At 51.1% G+C, this 19,714-nt stretch overlaps 4 protein-coding genes across 6 annotated transcripts in view; 2 read left to right on the top strand and 2 right to left on the bottom strand.

Moving 5' to 3' along the window:
* Positions 1-5,503, top strand: part of si:ch73-335l21.1 (insulin receptor substrate 1-B) — a 31,637-nt gene extending 26,134 nt beyond the window's left edge. For both annotated transcript variants that reach the window (XR_008696688.1, XM_029142876.3), the window contains one exon: positions 2,878-5,503. Coding sequence is in view for 1 of the 2 variants with exons in the window: in XM_029142876.3 (XP_028998709.1) it covers positions 2,878-2,885 (8 nt within the window). In the remaining variant the exon portion in view is untranslated. The remainder of the gene's footprint in view (positions 1-2,877) is intronic.
* Positions 5,504-11,453: 5,950 nt separating this feature from the next.
* Positions 11,454-14,084, bottom strand: LOC114851332 (mucin-19-like). The gene is made up of 3 exons (XM_029143107.3): positions 13,918-14,084; positions 13,758-13,816; positions 11,454-13,499 (listed from the first exon to the last, which is right to left on the bottom strand). Exons 1-3 carry the CDS (start codon positions 13,941-13,943, stop codon positions 11,467-11,469), a joined length of 2,118 nt encoding a protein of 705 aa, XP_028998940.1. The 5' UTR covers positions 13,944-14,084; the 3' UTR covers positions 11,454-11,466.
* A 206-nt stretch (positions 14,085-14,290) lies between these two features.
* Positions 14,291-15,286, bottom strand: si:ch73-335l21.4 (E3 ubiquitin-protein ligase-like). The gene is made up of 2 exons (XM_029142755.3): positions 14,812-15,286; positions 14,291-14,662 (listed from the first exon to the last, which is right to left on the bottom strand). Exons 1-2 carry the CDS (start codon positions 15,284-15,286, stop codon positions 14,604-14,606), a joined length of 534 nt encoding a protein of 177 aa, XP_028998588.1. The 3' UTR covers positions 14,291-14,603.
* A 162-nt stretch (positions 15,287-15,448) lies between these two features.
* si:ch73-335l21.2 (RING finger domain-containing protein) lies at positions 15,449-19,693 on the top strand. 2 transcript variants are annotated; one of them, XM_029142752.3, is made up of 3 exons: positions 15,449-15,584; positions 16,718-16,956; positions 18,050-19,693. In XM_029142752.3, exon 3 carries the CDS (start codon positions 18,114-18,116, stop codon positions 18,741-18,743), a length of 630 nt encoding a protein of 209 aa, XP_028998585.1. In that variant the 5' UTR covers positions 15,449-15,584; positions 16,718-16,956; positions 18,050-18,113; the 3' UTR covers positions 18,744-19,693. The 2 variants fall into 2 exon arrangements, with proteins under 2 accessions (XP_028998585.1, XP_028998587.1); XM_029142754.3 differs by lacking the exon at positions 16,718-16,956 and having other exon boundaries at positions 15,456-15,584.
* Positions 19,694-19,714: the final 21 nt, after the last annotated feature.

The following is a 19,714-nucleotide window of genomic DNA, read 5'->3' as shown; positions in this document are numbered from 1 at the left end:
CCGCTCGGCCCGTGCGTCGGCAGCTGACCTGATGTCTGAGGCCCGGCTCGTGTTGCGCCGTCGCTCCTCTCACCCACTCAGGACAGATGATTTAATGGAACGGCGTGTAATAGAAGCATCGTGGGATGTGCAGCAGCTGAAGTCACTGGAATCAGAAATCGCTGCCATTGTGGAAAAACGGCTTGAGTGGGATAACAGGGATTTTCGCATCCTCATATTATTTTAATTCCTTAATGATTTCCAGGAGGAGGTTCTTAGCTTCCCTCAGCGTGTACTGGAGGTAAGAGGTCGCAGTGGCTTCTCCTGCAGTTGGACGTGATCCACCAGTAAATCTCTGGGGCTCAGATTCCTGTTGACAATTCTGCTCGAAATCCTAGATTTCTCTTTTTCTTTTTTTGCCTTTAACTTTTAGCAAAGATGGACACAGATAGACGGATCCAAGGAGCCGCGTATTGTCTGGCCTGGGGCTCATGAGACGCTTAAAAAAAAACGGGATGTAGCTATAACCATCGTGGGGATTTCCAGGGATTTTCATTAATCTTCAACTCGTGCTGGTGGTGTTTTTACAACTTTCCCTTCGGTCTTTTCTTCAGCTCCTGCTTTGGTTTCTCAGGCCTGACACACGTCTGACAAGTTGCTGTGTAGTAAAATCCCCTTTAGCCCAAAGTAAGTGAGTGGCCGGTGAACCCAGTGCCCCACATCCCTTTGCTTAGACCAGCTCTGTGTGTGTGTGTGTGGGGGGGGGAGTCATGGTGGCATGGAAATGACAGACCGGCACGCTCGATTTACGAGCAGAGACCAGGCTGGCTCAGCTTCAGGCGTCGCATAGACCCAGACTCTCCTAATGACGCACTCACACACACACACACACACACACACACACACACTTATTGGCCAGACATGGACTTTGGTGGCAGATAGCCTCATCCAGCCTCTTGATTTAAACAGTCTGGGGGGAAAAAAGGGCAAGTGAAGCCCTCAACGCGATCGCCGGCGCAGCCGTTACGCCTTCGATTCGCCCACAAGCGGCGAGAGGATGTGAGGAGGCGCGTGAGGTCGATATCCAGCCACCAAGGGAGGCGCGGTGGGTGGGTGGAAGTAAACATATAAGAGGAGCAGGCGGTTGTTTAGGACGTCCCCGCGTATAATTGCACATGTCTCCATTTGGGGAAAGGTCATCATTAAGTGAACGTCGTGGGCATAATTACACGGGTCCTCTCCTCCTGGTTTTGTTTGCTTGGCTTCGTGAGTGTTTGCATGTGCGTGTCCCGCCTGTCTCCTCCGCTCCCTCCGCTCGGCCGCCCTGATTAATTGTGCTGCTGTGTTGGAGCCTCCTGCCTGGACGAGGAGCGGCTCCGCTCCGCTCCGCTCCTCCTCCACCGCTCGGATCGGGCCGTCGCCGCTCGACCGGCTGGCGGGCAGCGTCTGTGCTGAACGGGCACTAAATATAGCTCACTGCACCAGGAAGACACAAACCGGAGCAGGAGGGAGGGAGGGGCGTAAATACAGAGTACCCTCATGCAATTAGAGACTCGAACGCTGCTGGGAAATTTTAGGGAACGCGACACGGGGCGCTCTCGGAGCTCGCTCTCTTTCGAGCTGTGTGGACTTGTTATTTTGGCCAAAGGCCTCGGAGCTTCTGGAGTGAGTCATCACATTAGACAGCAATGAGCCCGTTTAAAGGCCATTGTGTGGTGTGTGTGGTGGTCGTGATCAAGCTTTAATTTGAAAGTCTAGAACTCGTTATTCGGGATCTTGGCCCACTCTTTCATTAGAACATAGTTATATACGTTACAAGGAGGATATGAGCGCTGGCATTGTGTAGAAAGGCCCTGCGCATCATGTGATGCAGGTCAACTGCATGTCACATGGGGCGAAAGCACTGGGCGTCACTCTGTCACAGAATGAATCTGGCATGTTCCAGACTGTGTGGTCCTCTATAGACGTGGATCCTACATAGTGGGAGTTTAAAGAGGTCAGATTTTAAAACTCCGGCATGAGCAGCAATTTTTAATTTAATCAGCTGTTTGTTTAAACTATGTTTATGCCAAAACAGCGAGCAGCAGCCGCAGTATTGACTTAAAACATCGTCGGGCTGCAACACATAATTGTTTGTGGTTGCCCCACATTTGTCGGGTTGGGCCATTATCAGGCTGATAATCTTATCCTGGCATAATTACGTTTCACAATGTTCCACAAGCATCAACAGTTTTTTGGCCACAATTACACAGCCTTCGCTCGTCCCTAAAGGTCACGTGAGCTGGAAAGGCACCCGGGCGTAGAATGTGCAGCTCAACCACGACGGAGCGGAACGGCAGGTTTCTGGAAACGACAGCCCGGCGAGAACGGGCCGTGTCGAGGGGGGGGTGTCCAGCAACAACAGGCACGTTGTCTGAAAGCGGGCCGACCCCTCGAATGTGCTGCTGCCGTGTCCCGGTCCGACCCACCGCTCACCCGGCTGCACGACAACACGGTGCAAAATGACCCCGTGAGTCCCGTTCAGCCTCTGCAAAGCGCGCACGAGGCCGGAAAAGACGCTGCATTGAGGATCCTGAACCTGTCCTCTGGGTCTCTGGGTTCCACACACTCGACTCCCGCCTGCAGCTGTAGGCGTCCTCGCTGTCTTGCTGCCGTTGTCACTTCATTCTCGTCTCGGTTAGTCATTTTCCAGCCGGTTTGGTCATGTTGCATGGCTGTTGTTTGTTTAGGGTCACCGTGTTCCCCTGGGCTGATAGCAGATACTGATACCGCACATTAGATAGTCTAATTAACATGATATGGAGGAGACACTGTATGTGGTGTTGTTCATTTCGTGTTCCTCTCGGACTTGTTTGTTCTACGTCTAACCGAAGCGTTCCCTCTCTTCTTTCCGTCCAGAGTGCTGATGTCGGTTGGCGAGAATGAGTGGAACGACTCGGCTTCAGAAGCCGCCTGTTCCTCCTGCGACACCGTCACATCAAGAAGGCAGCTGGATCAGACACACCCTCGAAGCACTTTGACAGAGACTGATGGAAGACGCTTCAATTTTTTCCCCTCGTCGCTTTTATCTCGCCGGTTGTGGAGACCGACCGGGACGTGTGCCAAATGACATTCTTGAAAAATCTATTTGCTGCTCTCATTCCTTGAGTGAAAGCCGCCAACCATCGAAGGGTACAAAAATGGAGAATGGTGTTTTTCTTCTTCTTTTATTTTTTTTTTATGCAAGTCAGAAACTCAAATCTTACAGAGCAACATTAATGACTGACTATTTCGTGTATGAAAAATCCTGAAGAAAATGTATAGAAATATGTACTTGCTCAAAAAGTGCCTCGTTTAGTGATTGTAGCCATTTTACAGAACTTCAACTGAGGTTAATGATTATTTTTTGTGCTTGATTTGATGTATGTAGTTAAGAGTGCAGCAGAATATATTCAAAGGTGGGTAGCACTGGTGTAAGCTTGTGTTGCGTTCATGTCATATAGGATTGAAAACAGTAAAAGGTAAGATTTCAAACCTGTTGCATCTGTTTATTTGGGTAGGTCATGTTTGCATGATTTGTGCAAAAGATAAAAAGAAAAGGTGTAATTTAGCACCTTTCCCTAGATTATAACAACATTTTTAAAAGTCATTAATCCAGTATGATGTGAACGCTGCATTTTTGCTAACGTAAATAATAATGGTACTAGCAATCTGCTGGGCTTCCTGTCTACTGTGAGAAACGTTACCTTAGCTGCTGTTAGCTTCCTGCTCCTCGTAGCTTGTGTTGCTTTAAGTCTTCTGATTCTTTTTTTTTTTCAATCTAAATATTCTATTAAAGCCATTCACCAAAATTATTAAACGGGCTTCAGATACAAAAGAAGCAGTTGTAGCGCAGGGACACCTTAGCTCGCTAGCTAGGATAGACATAGCAAACGTGTCTCCGGCTGCAGACACCTGATGTAAAGCCAGGCAATCCCATTAGGGCTATTAGCTTCAGACACTTGTGTCTGACTTAATCCTCTTCCTGTTAGGATGCTAAGGGATGGGATAGAGATCCTATCAATAGCCATGCTAATGCTAACCCTGTCGCCGTCAGCATCCTGCTTTAAGCACCAGACGGGGGGTCGTCATTTTTCTGTTTTGTAAGTATAAATCTAACAAAACAACTAAATAATATCAAAAACTTTATACATTAATCTACCAAACATTTTAAAGAAAGTGGTTTTACATTTTTTAAGAGCTTGAAATGAAAGTTCTTTGACACTAAATCCTTCCTTGCGACTCCTTCCCTCTTTTCCGTCTCCGGCTCTCACGTTAATCTCTGCTATGCATCAGCACTTAAGTGCCTGTCTGTCCGTTTGGTCTTTGTGTCTCAGCAGCTAGCGCTAATCTGACCGTCCTAGCAGAGTCTATCGAGCCTGTTGTGTGTGTATTTGGTCTGGTGTGGCCGTACAGTTCTCTTAAAACGACTTGTTTGTGTTTGTCCGTGATAATGAGACGTGCTGACACTTGACTGACAGCCGAAGCCCCAGTCGGAGGCGTCGGGGACTGTCTGGCCTAATAATGCAGGACTGATGCATCGCAGGGCCGTCGGTGCCAAACAAGAAAGACTGAGCTGTCCTCAAGTGTGACAGCAACACAAGAAGCAACTCTCACCTCTCAAGTCTGGACATTTTGCGTTGTTTTTACATTAGGTTGTTTCCTCTTGCAGCGACGGGACGAACCGTGACATATCTCAACTGGCAGGCTGCTCGTGAGGCTCCGCGATAGAAGGTCGTTGTGAAGACGTGCGTATGCTTTAACCTTGAAGCTGCCTGTGACTTTGACCAGTGGATGAACACAAATGCACGAAGAGAAAGAAAAGGCCACGGAAAAGCAACAACTGAAACCTGAAAATGCGTCTTTGTAGCTGTGTGTTGTGATCATGTGTCTGTCTGCGGCTGCCGTGAGGCGTTCAGGAGCCTCTTCTCGCTCTGGGCCCGTGACCGACTGGGGCGGAACAATGACGAGCAGACCGACACCTGCACTCGGACGCCAACGCGCGAATCCGAGTCGTTTGCTTCGAAGCAGGGCCGCAGTCAAACCCATGACACTCAGTTGAAATGTTTCTGATGTACTTTGGAAAATGTTCTCGTATCAAAACTTTTCAGCAACATATTGAAGTTTTCAGCCAAAGCAAAAGCTTGAAGGTACCTGTATTTTAGAGAGGAGAGCGCGCACTGATCTGCTTTCAGCGTGGTTATCCTGCCATTTAAAGGTCGTTCGCCTGCCTAATGTAAACCACAGCCAAATACCACGAATCCTCCGTCAGTTTCAGTGGCTGAATGACTTCATTTTTTGCATTGTTGATGTAAAGGTGTTTCCTAAAAGGCGCAGGAAAGCGTTGCTGCTGTCCTAATTGGTTGAATTTCTTCCACTGGGAAGTCCAAAATGAAAATATTGTCTCATTTACCTTTGATGTAGACAGTTTTACGTCTGTTGTGTAGGATATCAAACGTTGCAGCAGTAGACGACCTATTTTGATCATTAAACAGTTAAAAGCAAAGCCATGTTCGCTTCCAGTGCCTTCATCCAGCTGAGCTGATCTCTACAGGTAGCATGGTCTCTCTCTCTCTCTCTCTCTCTCTCTCTCTCTCTCTGTGGCTTGACCACTTGTTTGTTCCAGTGCGTTTCACTGGGACCCGACACACCGCTGTTCCCCTTGTTGTTGCTGTAAGCTGTTTCTCTGCCCGTTTGCTCTGTGTGCAGTGGCTCCTCCAGGTGTGTTGTGGTGGCGAGGGTGTTTATCCAGGTGCGAAAAGGCAGTTACATCCGCATTAGAAAGCCTCCTGCTTACTAAGCAGGCGGGAACGACGCCAGGGAACAGGCGAGACGCGCTGATGCTGAGCAGACGAGGGATCGGAGGGAGACGGGAAGAGCGGCCGAGTCCGAGTTGATCCTCGACCGCTCACCCTCACGACCAACACATGCTTCTGTTCATGCTACACTTGGGTTTGTGAGCGCACACGAGTCAGCGTCTGGCAACACCAAGAATAGGTTTGTTGTGTTAAGCTGAACAAAATGCAGAAATCACAAATAAAACCGTGTGCTAACGCTAACAACAACAGTAATCAGGGTTTTCAAATAAACACGAGTGATATTTTATTTTACTCGTGTGAGAGTTTAAAGAGACGGCGCTGGTGCCGCTCGTAGGATCCATCTGGACCCCCCTGGTTTTGGGCAGGTGACAAAATGCACACGTGGACATGATGAGGGTGAATTGGTCTTTGAATGTGGCAGAGGCCATTTTGGAAGAGCTCCATTTTAGTCGGCCGGCGCCTGCAGGACATATAAGAGATGTTTACTATTGAATGGGGTGCAGCGCGGACGCAGCCGGAGTTCCAGCGTGTTGTCGGCCAGCATTCCTGGGGGGATTTGAAGACCACGCTGCTCCAGCGTCTCAGATCCCTCCTGACAGGCGCTGCTTTGAGCCCTTTCTACTGCCGTTCCCATGCATGAGCTTGAAAAAGAAAGCCTGACTCTGAGCGAGAAGCCAAACAACAGAAGGACTTGTGGTTTCTTTTGTCTGTGTGACTAACTGCCAAGTTTCCCCAAGAGTGATGCGAACGGGGATAATTGTTCAAAAGTGACAGAAAACACAACAGAGCTACTGATGTGAGAGGAGACGGGAGGAAGACGATTTACTGCCTGAGGCGAGTGCCGACATCTGCGCGAGCCGCCGCGAGCCCCTCGAACGCGCACACACACGCGCCGCCTTCGACTCACACACAAACACAGACGGAGGCCGCGGCCGCAGCACACGTGTGGCTCTGTGATGTGGAAAGAGGAAACGGCCTGATTAAAATCCACAAACTCACTCTCCGCCATCGCTCCCATTGATACGATCATTTGCACTGGAGGCTGGCGGCTGGCCAGCGGAGCTAAGCACTGGCCTCACTGGTAATTCGAGCGACGTCGCGGGTCAGGCCGCGTGTGATACGAGCCTCCCGCTCGCTCAACACTCGCTTTAATTAAATAAGCTTTTTAAGGCACGGTAAAACCCGGGCTTTCTCCCTCTCCTCAGCGCCAGCGCGCACGGGATCTCGTATCGTCCTCAACCACCACAGATGGCCAAGAAATCCAACCCACAGTGCGAGTGCGAGCGCGGCCGCGGAGGCGCTGCAGGAATGAACGGAAATGAGGCCTGCAGCTGTAGAAAGTCTCACTTTTCTTTCTGGGTAAAATAAGGTTATGAGAGAGGAAGAAGCTGCTTGGCGACTGAAACCTTCACTTTGTTCCACGTGATGCTCCTGCACAAGCAGTGTTTCTGTGCAGTAAATGCTGTATTAAGAAGAAAGTTAGCGCTGCACTGATTAAATGAATGACTGAATGCATTGATGAGGACAACGTGCACTCTTATGCAACGAAACCCCTCAGATTTCACGCTGTGGTTGGTATGAGAAGTATGAGAATCCTTCCCAGCGACGACGGCATCCACAAGCAGAGCATGACGGAACAGTGGAGCGCTATCGCCGCGCTCGGACGCGCGGGGGGGTAGTTGGCACAGCGGCCATCTGGTTGTCGTGGTGATGGGCAGCGACAATGCCAGCCCTTCGCCGCGGTGGCAACATCTCCGGTCAAGACGAGGGAGGGGAGGGGGCGGCGGGGGGGGGGTGCTGGGCGGGAGCCAGCAGAAGAGGACACGGGGTTCAACCACCGGGAGGTGCCAACAGATGGACCTGTGGGGCGGATCCTCGTTGCGTGTGGTAGCAGCCCAGCGTGAAGGTGAACCCGATCCGAACGCTGCTGCATTTACATGACGCTCCCATAGGCGCCGGGCAACTCAGTGACCCTGCTGCGTGACGCGCTGGGCCTAAATATTTACACAGTCCCACCGCTGCAGAGCCAGCACTTACTGTAATGTACTGTGTGGGATGCAGCTCAAGGTCCCTTTGGAGCTGTTCTTCTGTTGCTTTATTAGCTGCTGTGTTCAGATTGGAGCCGTGTGAATGAAAAGCCAGAATAACGCTCAGCAGGCCACAAACTTTTCACCTGTCAAAGTCCGTCGGCTGATAAGCATCTGCTATGAAAACACCTTTTCAAACACCGTTAATGTGGTTTCCAAGGTGAAGGTTGAACTTTGAACTTCACCACACTTCCACATTTATTTTATTTTGAAAGATAAACTTGTTGTGTTGTGCGTTTTGTCGTGCTGTGTCCTCGCAGGGTTCCGGCGCCTCCGCAGTTCAGAGACTGGATCCTCAGCAGCTCTGACCTGTTGTCTCTAACAGACACTGCACACTTTGCCTCTTCTGTTTATTTCACTGTGTTCCAGATCATATCTTATTCTGGAGTGGTGCTTCTGTGTTTGTGTGCAGCCTGTGTGAAACGCACCACTCAACCTGACGCCGAGCGTTGCTGTTCATGGCATTGACATCACTGCTCCCTGGCTGTGCAGGCCACGCACGGTCCGCGCTGCAGCCCGTTGGCAACAATACAGGAAGTCTTCCTGTCTTTATGACTTCCTCCACAGTGCAGACCACAGGAAGCTCGTTGAATGTAGGACAAGGAAATAGCTGCAGCTCCCACGGCTGATGTGGGAGAATTAATTTCAGCCCAGTTCCGTGCTCCCAAATGACTTCCTCCCCATCACTCACTCTCATTCTAATATGTTATGATGTACAATGAGCTAACGCGTGATGAAGATGTATCTGCAGACATTTGACAGGCCAGATTTGGGATGTTATTATAACATGTGTAAAATCGCGTGGTAAGCGTGGCAATGCATTCTGGGTAATGGGATCTTAGCTTCCACTTTATCTGAGACACGATTGTCATTTGTCTGAACCAGAGCACGACAATTATCAGGGATTGGGGCAGATGTTTTTGATCAGTTGCTTGAACACAGATGCAAGAACGCTTTTGACCAAAGCTCTTTTACTAAGACTACACTCCACCCTGTTTGAGCATCGCTGGGCCCAAAACAGACATTACAGTGATTAGGCTTGAAAAATATCAACACACAATTCAGAGGTAGACGGGTTTGCAGTGAGGAACACACACACGGTGCTTCTGACTCAACAATAGAGTCTTATGTGTTTCCGTGATGGATGCGGGAAGAAAGCTACTGCTCACAAATCCAGTGTTTGGGAAAAACAGCGCATCAGGCGGGTGCAGAGAAGCAGCCTGATGAAAACTGGCTCTCAAACGAACGGAGAAGACGCAGATGAGAGCAAAATGAGGGCGGTCCAGCTCAGGGCGTGAGGCTGATGCACGGACGGGACCCCGGTGGGTGGGGCTGCACGGGGTGAGAGGGTGAAGCAACACGTCCAGATGGCACAGTGAAGTGACAGGAAAGGAAACGTCAGCCTGATCCCAAACACAGGATCCATGACCTTGACAGGAATGCAGTCAGGCTGTTTTAAAGGCCTCTTCCACCCCCCCCCCCCATAACACACACAGTTTGTAATTAACTCAACCATTAACCAGTGTTTTTAAGCAACAGGCAGCTGACAGTAATCACTGAAGAGTGAAGAACAGCGACGCGTCTCTTCTCAGAGTCGTGCAAGACCGCCGTCGGAACCCGGTCGAGTGAAGTCAGTTTGTGGGTCGGAATCAATTTGCTCAAAAACGACAGAAAATTGTGTAAAATTCTAGCGGTTTCTCATAAAAGAGGAAGCTGAAACGGTGGAAACACAAAGTGCCACATGGAGCGGGTGAGTGAGCGAGCGAGTGCAATGAGAGGAGGGGGGGGGGGGTAATGAGGGCGTTTTGGGGGAGTGGTGCCGGTGGAGGGGGCGCTCCTCGGGCCTCTGTGCTTTATTTTCCTTGAAAGCTCCCTGAAAACCGCAGACACATGGTACAGAATTCCCCCGCTGGGGGAGAGGGGGGAGGAAAGGAGGGGGGGGGGGGGGGTGCAAGAGAACACCACACTGTCTGCATCAAGACACACACACACACACACACAGGGAATATTATAGGCGAGTACACGCTGTAAGAAAAGAAGAGTGTGTGTGTGAACCAGACACACAAACACTCTGCACAAAGGAGGGCGACTTTGAAGACGCCGTCGGACCCACGCCCCACGAAAGCCTCCACACGTCGGACCTCCTTCATACCTCCAGTCTATGGGAAAGTGGACAGTCCCGCTTTCCACGGGTATGAGTGTGTGTGTGTGTGTGGGGGGGGGGGGGGGGGGGCGATGTACAATGTGTGTAATTTTGACTGGCAGCCCCCCTCCCTCCCTCCCTTTCCACACTTCGGGGCCCCTTTGAGCCCGAGGAGCAGGACCTGAGCAGAACCTTGATGGGAACGTTCGAAGGGTCAGGTGGAGCGGAGCGACGTGTTTGGAGCCTGGATGTGGGATTAGCGTGGACCCAGTGGCCCTGAAGCGGTCCCGTGGTTCTTTTTGCCTCCTAATTGTACGTTTTTAAGATGAAGGAGCCCAAACGGCACACCAGTAATTATGTCATTTATCTCGTCTATTTAACTTGTTTTGCAAATTCCTTTTTGCGTGTAAGTTATGAACCCTCCTGACGGACGGGGAGAGCAGCGTGGTCCGGTCCAGACCGCACGCGGGGCGATCAAATGGACGCGTGGCGCCATCTAGTGGCTCGGATGCGGCCGAGCACCAGGTCGGTCAGCGGTGGACGAGGTTATGTAAGGATATTCCTGTCAGCCGTTACAAATACTAAATCTGTGCCTAAACAGTAAATACAAGACTATTTTTTCTTCTATAACTGTCTTTGTGTGAAGAAAGGGACCTTCAGCTTCCTCCATCTGTCAGCGTGTTAACACAGATCCGCTCCTTCAGGCCTTTCTCCAAAGAGGAGGCAGAAAATCTGTGCCAGTGCCTGGGAAGGAGGACACAAGGAATGGGAACGCAATCAATTTGGAAAAAGCCTCAAGTGCCTCAAGTTCATACTTGACCTTGCATGATGCAAATCATCGACCAACAGAGGCTAATGTTCTGACCCGAAGGCCGCGCTGGGCCCGTGTACATCATCCACGAATCACACGGTTTCAGGGAGCTGATGACGTGATTAAAGCCGCGCTGCGTTTCAAAGAACCGCCTCAGATTCCTTTTAACCGGCTCGTTACGAGTGGTTTAGACCGCGCCGATAGAAAAAGCAGAAGCGATAACGGTTTGCGCAAACGTTTTAAAACCAGATGAATCCTGTCCAGGTCAAGTTACTGAGATGACTGATCATCACTTAAATAAACTAGAGAGCAGTGTTTTTTCTCATTTTATTCTATTAATAATGAATTTTCCTAATAATTATAATAGTCTGTTGTGGGTACGTGTGCATTGAATGTTTCCCCTTATGTCCATTGTTTATTATTTTTCTGGCATAAAAAGAACACAGGGTTAGATTCATACATTATATAACATTCGTGTACTGTGTAGTTTAACTTGTGCTTTTCCCTGGAAACTCTGCCGCTTCCCAGCTGTTCAACTAAGTGACTCATACGTGAACTCCCAGCACCCGCATCACCCAAAAGAAAACCACAACTACTTAATTCCAGCTTTTATTGGAACCGCCCCGGCTTTGCCACCGCCTGCCAGGAGGCGCCAGCGTCGCTGACTCGGCGGATGCGCAGGAGATCCAGCGCTGACGGTTTTCCTCTCGGGGTCGGACTCTGCCACCGAACCCGAACCGGCCTCTTTCTACCACTGACCGAAGCGTGTGGCGTTTCCGTCCCACCGTCGCCCCCTTCGCGTTTAACACGGTGTTCTTCAACTGTAGCTGTAGAGTTAAAACCGTTCTCGCCGGCCCCGAAGCGGCGGAATGACGCACTCCCAACGATGTGCGCGTGCGGGACGCCGACGGGCCACTTGCGCGGCCTGACTATGGCTGCGCGTGCGGCGCTGCTGGAGAACGTGGCGCCGTGGGGCCAGTCCCTGCGTTTCCCCGTCACGCGCGTGGCCTTGACGACGCTGCTGGTGGGGGAGTGGGGGGCACGCGCCTGCTCTGCTGCAGCTCCACCCGGCTCAGATGTGGGACCCCCTGCTGGTCTCAGATCAGCCGAATCGGTGCCGGGACCTTGCTCTGCTCGTGCGCCCCTGGGTTCAGAACCTTCCAAATCCTGCGGGAGCGGCTCGTCTGGTTCTCCAACCGGAGCCTCAGCTCCCTCGTGTGGCCGAATGCTAAATCCCCCGAGCCCGTGTGCTTTTGCAGAGACTCTGACCTGTCTGGGATTCTGGTCTTTGCCCACGCGGGAACCACCGTCAGTCCCCTCGTTCTGGAACCCAGACGGAGCTGAGGGGGGGCGTGTGGGCGTCGCCTCGGCTTCTGCTCGTGTTGTAGCTGATGCTCCGTGGAACCCGGGCCCCAGAGACGTAAATGCATCCCTAGTTTCCACCGCATTGAGGCTTCCTTTAGAGAGAACGGGCGGCTCCGTCCCTGCGCTCCTCGCGGGGCTTTCAAACCCCCTGAAGCCGTAGAGACGTTTCGCGGGCGCTGCGCGTTCGCCGTCACGCGCGGCCCCTCCAGCCTCACTCGCCGGCCGCGCTGCGACAGGTCGCTCGCTGCCGGGGCCGCCGCTGCCGGGGGCCCCTGCGTCACGCACGGGGGCCGAACCTTCCGATGCTCTGTCTGAAGCTGGAAGCGGGCGGAGCCGTGCGGGGGGAGCGCTGGTCGCGGGCGGGTGTGCGGTCGGAGCGTGCGCGCGGGCGCTGTCGGGGGCGCGCTGGGCGTCCTCGGACGGGGCTTCGTATCGTATGAGCCCGGAGGAGACGCTGCCGAAGCCGCGCGCGGCGAACCCAGCTGTCGCCCCGTGGTGGACCGAGGCCTGGGGGTCTTTAAACGGATACGACGGGGCGTTTTTGTGCGAGTTCTCCCTCTGGGTGGAATCCGTCACGGACGCGGCCTGTGCTTCCGGGCTCGGGTGGTTTTTAATGAAGGCGTCCCACCTTTGTGCGAGTGACGGTGCGCGAGGCGCAGGTGTTCTCCGCAGCCCGGTCGCCTCTTGTCTGTCGCCGCAGCGCCCCCGCGGAGTCAGCGCCGCGCTCCAATAGTCTCTGTTCGGGTGAAGACGAAAAGAAAAGTCTGAATACGTCCAATCGCTTCCATCATCGACCACCTTAAAGGACAAAACGCCCGGGTACTTTGCCTCTTTGGGCGGTTTGGGCGCATTTACGGGCGTCCAAAGCTGTGGGAAAAGATAAACGCGGCTCCCAGCTTCCGCCTGAGGCGACCTCCTTATGACCTGTGGAGCACTGTAAGACGCGTCCGTGTCCACGGGTCGGTACCGGCCTCTGGGCTGTGGCCTGTCTGACCTGCTGCCGCCTGGCCTCGTTCCACCTCGGTGTCCTCTCCACGCGCCACCTGCTGCTGTTCCGGGCTGCTTGTTGTGCGGGCTGTTTTGGTCATAACTAAACTGTTGATGGCACGATTCCTGGTCAATGATTAACGGGACCCGTGTGAGACTTTCACTTGTCCTGGTTTCACGGCCAGTTTCTGGCGGCAGGTAGAAGGGGGGGTTCTGGTTGTGAGAACTGTACATAGATCTCAGGACACCGTGCTTCACTCCATTGTCCACTTGGGTTAATACTGGACTGGCTGGAAGTGGAAAATAAAGAATTATGCTTGGATAGAATGTGATACTGAAACTGGTATCGGGTCAAAGGTCAGAAATGTGGTCTACTAAGCTTGAGATATTTTTTTTTCTATGCCAGTACTTTACGATAAATAATTCTCTTTCGTCAGGGGAAACCACCACCCTTCCCAAGTCTAAACATGTCAAATAAAATTCCCGGCAATAAATAAGTTTCAGTTTTAGGGTAAACGATTCAACGCACAGGCTGTGAGATGACTCACCTGAACATGTGAAAAGGGACAGAGCAGCTGCACAGAGCAGCGCAGACACATGCAGGAGTCTGTGGGAGAAGGGAAAACACACGCAGGAGTCCTGCTGCAGTTCTGTATGAACGCCTACGCGCGTGAAAGGTGCTGCAGGAAGACTGAAACGGGCTTTTACCTTGAGAGGGCGAGACGCGGCGCCATGATCAACGGCCTCCTCCACGTGAATGGGAAAGCTGCTCCAAAACGAGGAGCCGCTGCTGCAGTGTGAACAGACCATGTACTGGTCACAGCAGCGAGGAGCTCAGCTGCTGGCTGTCAATCTGATTGGAGACAATGCTGTTCACCTGGGTCGTTAACCCACTTCCTGGCAAACTGAAGGACGGTTTGAGCGTATATAAATAAATTAAATATATATAATTCATAGTTTTGTGAGCAGTCTTATACCAAGTTCTCGTCTCTGTCCCATCATTATTAGGAGATTCTTTCCTGAATTTGAATGAGACTCATTTCTGTCAGTACTGTGTACTTTTAATTAAACACATCCAGAATTCATTAAGAACAGAACATATTTATTTTTCTTTAAATATGTAACAGGTATCAAATAAATATACAGTCGAAATAACTTTATGAAGAATAAATAAGCGCATACATTTGCATTAACACAGCTCTGAGATGAGCCTCTTCAGCACCTTTGTTTCATGAGTGACAGCTACGTGTTGATCAGATACAGAACAAGAACAGGTGAATGTTAGAATATCTGCGACACGTCGGTTGGGCTTCATCATCATCATCATCATCATCATCATCATCAGCCGAGGGAAAACTTGAAAACGCTGGACCAGCGTCTGCGGACGTCGACGCTCAGAACATGTAGCAGGCCATCATGGCCATGCTCCTCAGGTCGGCGTCGGTCATGCAGTCTGTGGGAGGAAACGGAGGTTAGGAAAAGTTTTATTAACTACAGATCCGTAGAAAGACAGTTATTGTTTATCCTAAACAAAAAAACGGTCCCTCGCGTAATTTGATTTACCGACAACCACGTTTCCCTGCATCACACTCGGCTACTCACTTTCTCCGCGCGGCCGTGCGCCGTTTCCGCTGATCTTCTTCCAAACTTTCCTCAGAGACCTCCGGAGCGCTCCGCCGCTGATGGCCGCGGGAGCGACGCCCTCCTCGTCCGAAGCTTCGCCCGGCGCCGCGTGCTCCTCTTCCTCACACCGGCACCGGGTCCGAGCGTCCTCCTCCTCCGCCTCCCGGTCCACCTCCTCCCCATCCTCCCGCTCGAGGACGCCGGCGGCCAGCAGCCGCTGCAGGACGCCCTCGTCCACCCTCAGCTCGGCTCTCATCCGCCTCTCGCCGGAGATGGAGGTGGTCCGTCGGCACAACGGGCACACGATGGACCGGCCCTCCCCCGCGCCGCCGGGCCGGGCCAGCGCCAGCAGGCAGCTCTCGCAGAAGCTGTGTTTACAGTGGAGCTCCCGCGGACACCGCCGGCCCGCGTTGAACGTCAGGTAACAAACTCCGCACTCGAGCTCTGAACACATCCTGCGTCTCGTCTCGTCTCTGAACAGCGAGGCGCCTCCAGCGAGCCGGTTTTATCCACCGTGGGTGTGACGCAGCGCGCGAGTGCGGGAGGAGGGGCTGTGGACGCGCGCCAGACGCGCCGCGCGCTCGCCCAATAAACACAACCTGTGCGTCATGGAGCTAAAAATACCTCACGCGACACGAGGAGACCAGCGGAACTACACGCGCGCAGTGGGCCAGTTGACACCGGCAGTCCTTCACATGTTGCACAATCCCACCAGCGGCGAGCGTAGTTACGCGTCTGAGGACCCAGTTCGCGTAAGTGGCGGCCGTGAGTCACAAAAAAACAAACAACTGTAGAAAACGTTGAGAGTTTCCTAAACTTTCCTAAACCTTTTTTAAAGTCCAGTAAATGAGTGAAACTCCACACAGGCTGATCCCAGGTGAGCTCCCCCCGAATTCACCCTGATTATCACATAGTGACAGTCAGGGTGTGTTCGTGACGTCACCGCCCCTCCCGCTGTCAGCTTTTCCAGGCTGAACTCCTTTCATGGTGACTTCCGCTGGGATCTTGGCAAAGCTTGAAAAACGCAGCGACTCTACAGAGTTCATGATTTTTTTTCATGTTGTTTTTTATGGCCTTTCCGCCTGCATTGATTTAACTGTAAGGACACAACCTCAATCCATTACTTTTCAGAAAGTGGGGATAGAATGGAAGGAAACGTTTCCAGTTCCAGTAAAACCACGCTGTCAGCAGAAATGCTGATAAGAAGACAGTAGTTGTTTTGTTTTTTTCACACTGGTCCACGTTGTGTTCCAGAGCTACAAGTCCAGACTTAACACCTGCTAACATTGACAGACGTTTTGTGTTTCCGTCACAACTATCCGATGTGTTGCCTTGGAATAATTCCCATGTAATCTTCTTCTCTGGGCATTGGTTGTTTCTGAGTTTGGGGAATACAACAGTCTACTGATCCAACACACCTTTACTAGGAAGACTATCCCACCAAACCCTTCTGTATCCTCCAATGCATAAATACCCCGAGGCGTAATTTACGACTGCAATCTACCTGATAACACACAGCGCCAAAAATAGTAAAGGCACGTTTACAGGACAAACCGGTTCCAAGGCAATTATTCAGGGAGCACCGTATATTTACTTCAGTTCACGAGTCACAGGCTCTATTTATCTGTCAATAACTGACCTGTATACGTTAGTCACGTCCACCGGCTCTGCAAACACTCAGGCAGTTCTGCTCTTGCAATTTATTTACTTCTGTTAGTCATTTAGCCTGTGGGTGATTGAAAAAGCTGGAGTGAAGCTTTTCTGGGTGTAGACGTGTAACATCACATCGCAAATGTCACATTCAGCTCATTTAAACTCTTATTCTCATTCACATTAACACTGCAGTGAGTTGTTGGGAATGTTACCGGGCTTTTTCTGCTCTCAGTAACCATCTCGCCACCACGGGTTTAATTACTGCACAGCACAACATGCTGGTGCCTCGCGGGGGAGCAGGCGGAGAGGGGGGCGTGTGGAGTCAGGTGAGACGCATCAGAACCGGGGGACGCTCCGGCACAGGCGGCCGCTCCGTGTCAGGACGCGGCCTGAGGTGCACAACAGACGGATCTGAAGAAACATGAAGGGAAACCCCGGGGCCGGAGGCTGGCGTCAGCGCGCCGGGAACTGGTAAGACCCGCTCCAGAGCCGTGGCCGGCTGCCAGCGTCAACCTAAATATAGAGGGCTGGATGCTCGTTTATTTATAGACGCCGCCGCTGCAACTCTAACGGACGCAAAACGTGTTTAAAACTGCTGAATTTGCCGTAAATTCTGTTTTCATTCGCGTTTTTGTTCAGAAAACAAGTTAGTTACGAAAGAGGCTTCGGGCCGCGCGTTGCCAGGCGTCGGTGCTGAGGAGACCCCGGCTGCTAGGCAACAGGCCCTCATGAGTATCTGTCCCGCGGGCTGCAGGACAAATGAAGCTGCCACTGAAGCAAAAACACAACCTGAGCCTCCGTTTGAAGGCTGCTGGGTTGAAGAGCAGACCGGCTGGAAACAGCAAAAATGGCCGCTTCCTCCTGTTTCCAGTTTCAGCAAGCGCCACAGAATCAGACCTGTGACTCATCTGTGCTGGGAGCCAGGGAGGAAGCGCATTGTTTTAGAGCAATGGAGGCAAACAGACGGAGGGGGGGGGCTGGATTGAACGTCACATTTTTAGGTGATGATGTCATGGGTAGGAGCCGACCATGACTACGACCTCTGGAATCGGAGCGGCGAGGCTCGTCTGAGCGCAGAGGTCCTCCCTCTGCCAGCTGCAGGCTGATGTAGGGGAGGAAACGAGGGACTAATCACGTACTGTACTCCCTGAACCGGGAAAGTGTTAAAAACGGACTAGTTGAACTTTAGGTGCTGTGTCATCGTATCACCCTGAAGGCTCCTGTCATTTCCGTATCTTTAGGGAATTGTGGGTTTTCCCCAAATGTCAGCCTGCTTCTTGTACATAAACTTGAGCTTGTTTTAACACGGTCTCATGACACCAATGTTTCCCAGACTTTGCTCGGAGCGTGTCGTGCAAGCGAGCGCACACTCGCCGATCATTGCGAGTGGGGGGGTTAAAGACAGTCAGTGTCTGGTTAAACTGCTGTGACTCACAGGCCGTGGAATCTGTCCATAAAACACAGGAGAAACAAAGCAGCATCTGTGCTGAGCAGATTCTGATGTTGAATTATCATGTAAACTTATCGGTTTAGAGCTGATCTCCACCTTGTTTTCTCTGCACAGATTCTACGACGTTATTTCAAAGAGTCATCCGCAGGTTTTAACAATAAGCCTCCAAACAGCTGTAATGACGGAGCACGTGGTCCCCACTCTTCTGCAGGGTGCCGCAGCACCCACAGGGGAACCCATGGATGTGGAGTGCCCCATCTGCTACCAGGAGTACAACCAGCATAACAAATGCCCCCGGATGCTGGAGTGCCTTCATGTGTTCTGCACCGAGTGCCTCCAGAGGCTCCGGCTGTGCCCCCGTGAGCCCAGCGACCCGTCCAGCCCACCAGCTATCCCCTGCCCCCTGTGCCGCCACCTCACACCGCTCGGAACCGGCAGCGCCCTCTGCCTCCCCTCCAACTCCCGCATCCTGGCCAAACTGCCCCCAATGGCCTTCCACTTGCCCATGAGCATGGCAGCCCGGCTGGCCTCGGCCTCGCCGAGAGTGCTGCTCTCCTTGGAGGGCGAGAGCAGGGACACCCGCTTCATCATCCTGCCCACCGTCAGCCTGCGGGTCCAGCAGATGCACCCGGAGAGGCCGTACGGCGCGGCCCCCGGCCTGCTGGCGGAGGAGGAGGTGATGCAGCAGAGCAAGAGCAAGCTGTTCTGTGTGAAGATGCTGGCGGTCGTCTTCTGGGTGCTGTTCGCGATCACGTGTGTGGTCGGCGTGGTGTTTGGGCCGCATTTCTTTACCAGGAAGCGTGAGTAGGAAACAGGATTTCAATTTTATATAACTGTGAAGCAGGTGCCTTCAAACTTTTTAAACATCCATTGTGATGACATTTAGAAGAGAACAGAGCACAGATAGTCTTTAAATTATTTATGGAAATTTCATTCAGATCCACTTTTTATAGTGATCCTTACTCGCTGTACTGCACATCCGAGTGGTGCCAGTAGGCTGGTGAAGAGCTCCCTCTAGTGGTTTATTTATTATTTGGCCAAAATTCTACTCTCACTTTAAACAAAACGAAATCTATTTGTTTACACAGAAACTGACAGGATAAGAAACTGAATTTTCTGAATTTTTCATTCAACACTTAATAGATCAAATCTGTCTGCAAGACAGAAAAATTAAATAAATCATTATTTATAATCATTATGTCATTTGTTTCAGTTTGTAGGTTAGTTCTTGGGCTGTTTTGATTTTAATTGCTGAATAATAAATCTATTAATACTGACTTGTCAATCCACATCTGAACTGTAGTCCACCTGCTCATGTTCTGAAATCATGTGTATGAATAGAAACCATCTTTGTGTGTAAACTAATTCCATTAGCAATCTGCTGGTCACCAGCTGGGCTTTCTCTGTTTTTGGTTAAATACACATTTTATTTGTATTGTGTGTATTGAGTTTCACTTCACTCTAATCTTTATACTTGCTTGTAGAATTTAACCACAAGCACTAATGATGATACAGATGTTAATTTTATACTTCACATGTATATACAGAGATGATAAATATGCTAATTGATTTATTTCAACATTTTATTAGTTGATTACAAGTGTGCAATGTATCACAAAATATCGATTGTCAAATAAAGTGATAAAAGTACTTGATTTTATTACCTTGATAATTTCCATTTTAATCATGTGGAAGTATTGTAGTAAATGATAGTAAAACTGCAAAATAATCAATATAAACTTTTCCCTTGCTGGAAATCAAGATCTTTGTTTCATAATG

This window comes from Betta splendens, chromosome 2 (assembly GCF_900634795.4).
Source record: "Betta splendens chromosome 2, fBetSpl5.4, whole genome shotgun sequence".
Lineage (NCBI taxonomy): Eukaryota > Metazoa > Chordata > Actinopteri > Anabantiformes > Osphronemidae > Betta > Betta splendens.
Note: the sequence above shows the minus strand (reverse complement) of the source record. Positions and strands in the feature narration are given on the sequence as shown.

Bases quoted from the DNA above. Each gene is read 5' to 3' on its own strand.
- LOC114851332 (XM_029143107.3), bottom strand. From the start codon at position 13,943: ATGGCGCCGCGTCTCGCCCTCTCAAG. The intron at 13,817-13,917 runs GTAAAAGCCCGT...CTTCTCCCACAG, and splicing joins CCGCGTCTCGCCCTCTCAAG to ACTCCTGCATGTGTCTGCGC. The intron at 13,500-13,757 runs GTGAGTCATCTC...TTCCACTTCCAG, and splicing joins GTCCCTTTTCACATGTTCAG to CCAGTCCAGTATTAACCCAA.
- si:ch73-335l21.4 (XM_029142755.3), bottom strand. From the start codon at position 15,286: ATGTGTTCAGAGCTCGAGTGCGGAGTTTGTTACCTGACGTTCAACGCG. The intron at 14,663-14,811 runs GTGAGTAGCCGA...TTCCTCCCACAG, and splicing joins CGCACGGCCGCGCGGAGAAA to ACTGCATGACCGACGCCGAC.
- si:ch73-335l21.2 (XM_029142752.3), top strand. From the start codon at position 18,114: ATGACGGAGCACGTGGTCCCCACTCTTCTGCAGGGTGCCGCAGCACCC.